Source organism: Belonocnema kinseyi, chromosome 6 (assembly GCF_010883055.1).
Source record: "Belonocnema kinseyi isolate 2016_QV_RU_SX_M_011 chromosome 6, B_treatae_v1, whole genome shotgun sequence".
NCBI lineage: Eukaryota > Metazoa > Arthropoda > Insecta > Hymenoptera > Cynipidae > Belonocnema > Belonocnema kinseyi.
Window position 1 is genome coordinate 103,450,268 of NC_046662.1, and position 6,559 is coordinate 103,456,826.

At 36.9% G+C, this 6,559-nt stretch overlaps 1 protein-coding gene across 1 annotated transcript in view; it reads left to right on the forward strand.

Annotated features, from left to right (window-relative positions):
- The first annotated feature begins 474 nt into the window (after positions 1-474).
- LOC117175527 overlaps positions 475-6,559 on the forward strand; it is a 69,760-nt gene continuing 63,675 nt past the window's right edge. The window contains exons 1-6 of the mRNA XM_033365234.1: positions 475-546; positions 1,844-2,320; positions 2,434-2,843; positions 3,677-4,189; positions 4,554-4,920; positions 4,994-5,778. Of these exons, the coding sequence (XP_033221125.1) occupies positions 475-546; positions 1,844-2,320; positions 2,434-2,843; positions 3,677-4,189; positions 4,554-4,920; positions 4,994-5,778 (2,624 nt within the window). The remainder of the gene's footprint in view (positions 547-1,843; positions 2,321-2,433; positions 2,844-3,676; positions 4,190-4,553; positions 4,921-4,993; positions 5,779-6,559) is intronic.

The window sequence follows — 6,559 nt, forward strand, 5'->3', positions numbered from 1 at the left end:
CAGATATTACTAGAGGTACTCATTTAATACGCATTCTTATTTAAGAATACTAAAATTTCTTGCATTTCTTACAACTTATGTTACATAAAATTCTTACTTTTGACGATATTTTTTTACAAAACTTGTTATTGACCATTAACACTTTTTCACACTCACCATTTTCAAACAGTAAATAAGACTTTTTCTAAACGCGAATGCTAATTTTTTCTGGCTCAAGTTTATAATAATACATAAAGAAATACCGTCATCTCTTATTATAGTAGGAATCTTTATAGTACTACCCCGATTATCCCTAAATTCTTACCTTTTTTTCTAATTATACATAAAGAATGAATCAAATATTGATGATATAGAAAGTCTCTCCGTGTATGCTTTACAATATATGGCCATTTGATCCTTACTCGAGGACAGCTACCTAGCAATAGAACCTCTAAAGGAATTAAAAGATTCTAAAGTAACGAAAAATCCCCACTTATGTCAGAGACTGTCAGTAATTTAGAGGTTGCATCTAGTCGTCTCAACAAATTTGTGGAGCTGGCAAACAAGGTAAACTAAGTTGACCAATGTAATGAGTGTATTTCACGGAATAGTTCATTTGTGAATCTACACTTGTTCTGGAGTTTTCAAATAACTAGATGCTATTTTGTGATTAGAAATCGTCAATAGCAAGTCGACAAAAATAAAAGGCGATAGAGCTGGAAATATTTCAGATTTTTTCAGCCAAATTTCAAGGTCAAAGGTAGGAAGAGCATTTTATTTTATGTATATGAAACTTTACCCAGGTGATGTCAAATTAATTTCGGAAATCCAAGTAATTGTATCGTCCCATTTTTTATAGACTGACGATAATATAAAAGGAGTAGGGCGAGAGCAGTTGGGACATTATATATCGATGGTCCGTAAGAAGACTAAAATCGTTCAGAAAGATTTACGAAATCTAACACGGCTCGAGCTGGCTAACGAAAACTAGCACCGTTCATAAAGCCACTCGGCGAGCGATGAAGAACCCTAGCACAACTAATACATGACTGACGAAAAGTAGTATCACTTAGTAGTATAACTGACAAAGAGTATAATGAGTATAAGAACATTTTTTATGGTTTGAAAAGTTGTAAAAGGGTTGGACAGGTGTTTGGGGGTTTAGTTTACGAGTTGTTTATCGGTAAATTAATGTAATCTAAATTTTGAAGGAAAAAAATATATCTTGAAGATGTATATCAGAGACTAAATTTAACATCAAGTTTAATTTTGCTGCAATAAAAAGCTCAAATAATAGTATGGCTTCTTTAAATAAAAGGCTTTTAATGTTTCGTTATTCAAATCAAATGCTCGTCAAATTGACAAAGTTTTCAAATAACGTACGGACTGTTATTTTAAATTATTGGTATTGATAATAGACTTTGACAATACTTAATTACAGAAATTTGAATTAATTAATTTTCATAAGCAACAGCGAGTCATGCTACTCTTTATGAGCGCTTGACTTGTGCAACTTCATGTCAGTTTTTTGCGAGTGGTGTTACGCTTCACCAGTGCTTTACGAGTGGTGTGAGTTTTTACCAGCACTCTGCGGGGCGTGCTTTTCTTCATGAGCACTCAATAAACTGCCTACGAACGGTGCTACTTTTCGTTGGCGTTTGAGAGTGCTTAGCTTCGCGAGTGGTCGAGGAGTGGTGCTACTCTTCCTTAAGGAATTTTGAAACGTGCTACACTTCGCTAGGAGCATCGAACGGTGTTTGTGTTCGTCAAGCGCTGAACGGTGTTAGTCTTCTTACGGACCATCCATATATAGATATTTTCCAATTGGAAACGAGTCAGACGGCTCTTACTGTTTACGTTTTAGTCCCCCCGAAGACAGTTAATAGCTGCGTCAGACAGAACACCATATACCTATGTAAACCTCTATCGAATTTCCAAGGTTCATCCTCTGGGTTCACCTGCAGTGGCGAATAACTTGGACAGCATCAATCTACAGACGGCGACATATACCAGCAGCATGACTGGCTCCTCTGGTCATTCTGCCGGCGTTACATGCGTGAATCTCTCGTCACCAGAAAGCGCTTACAGTACCGGATACTCCACTGACGGCACATTGTCTGGGGCGAGCTTTCCACCTGAATATTACATTAACATCAGGACGGGAAAGCACTACTTCCAAAATAACAAAAACGCCTCCAGGACGAAGAGAATCGGCGATAGCAATCACTCACTGCATGTAACAGAAGACGCAACAGTTGTGGAAAAAGGTGTAAATTCCGGCAGAAAATCAACACTACTTAACGAACAGCCTAGAGATCTCAGAACGAGTGCAACAAATAAGGTTCGCACAAAGTTAATTTAATTGCAACGTTTTCAGTAACGCGAAGGTGTTATAAACTAATGCTTGAATAATATAAAATTATTTGCTGATACAAAATTTTCAAATTTCTCTAGTGTACTGAAGCATCCAAAGCCCAATATCCGCACCAACGCCCGAATTGTCATCTGCAACAGCAGCAGCCGCAGCAGCGGCGCCATGATGAAATCTCGCATCAGAAAGCTGAGTACCATTTGATGAATTTGTCAATAAACAGTCTGCCGATACCATACACTATACAATCACCTCCGGTTGCGGTTCCGCTACAATCCTCAAGGCAACGTTCTCGCATTCGAACAAATCCATGGCTATCGGCCAACAATTCGGGATACAACTCAAGCCTTACACTAGACGAGACCAGTAGTAGCTCCGGATTGAAGTTTACAGAATCAACAGGCAGCGTGAATGATATCAATGTCAATATCTTTCGAGATAGTCAAACGAGGAGGGAATGCAGACAGGAAAGTCTTAGCGCCGGACGTAGCCCGTAATTGTTACCTTTCTTCTTTTTTTATTTTAATTTTTCGACTCATATATTTTACTCTTTTTTTTGCTAGTTTTTACTATAGTCCCCAAATCTAGTATAAAATAGACAATCTGTATCATTTAACAAATGTATCAAATATTTACCCTTAAGTCTTTAATTCAGAATAATAATTTATTATTGGGGTGGATCCAGGAAAATATTTCGGGAGGGAGGGGGTCTTTGAAAAAAAAAATATATATATATACCCCATGCAGAGCTTAGCAGCGTCAGCCTTTAATACGAATGGCCAAAAGTTTGCGGGGGGGGGGGGAGTTAAACCCCATAAACATCTCCCCTGGATCCGCCACAGGTATATTATGATGTTGTTTAATTTCCTTTAAGGTGTTGGATTCATACTCTAATCATAAATACTAATCTTTTCATTTTACTCTACAAATATTCTTGGTTATTATAGTTTTCCGTGAAAACTTGTCATAACGTCGGCCTCTTATTCTACTTATAATTTTCACTTCGTTTTGATTAAAAATTACGTACTATAATTAAAGGTAAAAGAATAGGTTGAATGTTAATAGTATTGAAAAACGATATACCTAGAAAAGATAATAAAGACATTACAAATGGGATAAGAGGAAGAAATAATAATATTCATAAAATCTTACAATAAGACAATTTCCCGCTATTATCCGTGTATGTATGTCAAAAGATTGTAGCGAAAAAATATCCGATTCTAATATTTCTTAAGTAAAATGAAAATTTAAAATTATGAAATCAGAGTTTGATGACAACATTGTTCGTAATAAATCAAACTATTAACAAATCCTTTCAATGCGCAGTGTTACCCAGAACTCGAGAATAAAGCCAGGAATGAACATCCGGGACATGAAGATCTCTTTGGGGATGGAAAGGTGTACGAAAATCGGAGGAAGAGTCAGCATCAGTTGTAGTAGCAGCAACTCATCAACATCTAGTACAACAGAAAGCATTCTTTCATCAGATGAGGATGATACTTTGAATGAAATGATGGGTAAATTTGATGAAAGCTACGTGTACGAGAAGGAGACTGATATATTATCTGATAGTGATCCAACGGACTGTGATGACCGCATCGATTCTCTATCAAACGTCGACACCGGCCAAGATGGAGGAGATGCGAATTATTTCTTTGAGAAAGATGTTGATTACATCGATAATAGAACATCATTTTTAGAACTGGAGAAAATGGACCCCTCGGGATGTTTTCTGAACAATAGGCACTGTACATTTTTCACAATAACGAATGAACTCGGCCATTGTGACTCTAGAGTATCATTCTTAAAAAGACGAAGCCAGGATGAGAGACCCAATCGGTATGTATTATTAAATAAAATAAAAATTCAACACAATGGGATAAGGCCACTACATAATATGACCAGAATAGAACATAAAGCATTATACAATACGAGTAGACTCCCTCATAAGCTTGCATGACTTTATATGATTTAATATTTTTTTCTGTATAGCTGTTCTACCAGTTTACCTGTACCGACACTTAGTTTCTTTCTTAGGCACATATATTTGTAATTTGGTCTTGAACGGTAGATAATTGAGAATAGTAGTAACTAGAACTTCAAAAATTAAATAATACAGTCATATGATATGAAAATTGAGGAAAAAGGGTGAATACGAGTTTATTGATGATCACTTTTAAACAGAGTTACAATGTACCCATAGGTCGATCAACGTGGGAAGTAGCGCAAAACGACAGAGTGTGAGACTAAAGAAAATGAATAAGCTAACCAATGAAAAGCCGTCCAATGAAAAGAGAAAAAAGCTGATCTCGCAACGGCGCAGACGCGATGAGGAAACTGCGAATCTAAATAGGGCTTTAGTTGAGAAGATGCTGTTGAAGAACTCGGGTTTCAATCAAGGTAGTCGAAGTGTAGGAGGAACTCCAATTTGTCACAGGAGAAAAAAACACGACCTTGATAAAAATTACTCTCCAATTAAGCAGACAATTGATGATAAGAGCTTAATTTCGCCTCGACAGTTTCTCGTTGAGAAAAGGGCTGCGGAAATTGTGAAACGACGATCTAATTCGGTAAGATATCTTAATCCCAATTCGTAGACTAGTATTGTATCAAAGTAATAAAATATTTCTTTGTTTGAAACAGGTGAGCTACATGAACGGCAACCTGGTAAAGCGAGAGATATCAGGGAAAAGGTACATGGCAACATTTGCTTCTGAAATCGCTCTGATTGAAGCTGATAAGGAAGCAGACCAAAAATACCGGGAATTAATCGTGGAAGCCGAAAACATTCTTGTAAACATGCAAAGGAATCAAAATACTTCCCCAATGGTGGCATCTCCATCTCGAAAATTTCATAATGGCTTAACAAACAAGCGAGTTGAGCTCATTAAGAATGCGGAACTTAATATAGAGCTTGCTCTATCAAAAAGTAGAAACTCTCAACCGGAAATGCAGAGTGGAAATATAAAGGATTTAGAACACATTAGTCCTAAACGGCACTTCCCTCAAAAAAACGGAAGTACATACATAGGAGAACTTCAGAATAATCTGGGATTGTTTAAGGAAAATAAGCAGATGGAATTTCCAGATTCTCTAATAATGTGTAGGAGAGCTTCTCACGATTCGCTCACTCGAGGACTTTTAAATAATAAAAGACATGTTATAAATAATAATTCATCGATCAACCACGGTTCGACGTCAAATTATTATGGAGCTGAACATGCATCCCCAAATTTTAATAAAAGAGCACAGTCAACTTTATTTCAAAAATCGAATCGTATGAGTGTAAAAATGAGGGAAGCTTCTGAAATAAAGAGGGGGAATTCTACAGCCGCAAACTCATCTAAAGCAGAGAGTTTCACATCCAGTTCGTCCGATTCTGAGGAACGATGTGAATTAGTTGAAATGGAGCCCCTTCTTAATTTTAGGTAAGTATCTACTGTTATAGAATAATATTTATTCTTTTAGGATATATTCAGTTACATTTTTCTGGATTTGAGTAAAATTGTAGCCTGAAAATGAGAACTGTGAAATGAGAATCTGTGAAAATGACACCGATTCCTAGTAGAACTGCACTAAATCACGTATATGGCCACGTCTCACGACCGTATGATAGGTAGCTAAAGAGCACGTTGAAATAAAAGGAGCAGGCCAGCAAAACCCTCCTTTGTTGTAAGGACACGAAACGATCGAAGGATGACAGCTTTCTGCATCTATTTCGCAAATGCCTTGGTATTTTTTTGGCACGCGGATATGGCTTTAAGGTTACAAACCAGTCATAGCCTCGCAACTCCGAGAACACCGATCACAAGGACAATTACTTTGACAGAATATTTTTCGTGTAGTCGTTGCAGTTCCCGTTCAAGGTCTTGATACGTCTCATCCTTTTCCTCCTTCGTAGCACCCCGAGTGAAAAATCTTTGACTTGGTTTCGACTTAAATTGTCCCCAATCAAGACATGCTGAAGTCGAAAAGTTCGACTTGAGCATGTCTCAGTTTTGAGACAGAGCGAAACTTTAATATATGTCTTTGAGACGAGTTTCTTTGTCTGGAAGACATATATTTATGTCTTGAGTCAAATCTTTATGACTACAAAGCGAGCGGTTAATAACTTCAAGTGTATACCTGCCCTAAAAAAAGGGTCATTCTGTCTGTCATAAAAGCTAATCTTTGTCAATAATTAAACATTCCTATATATTTGTATACAAT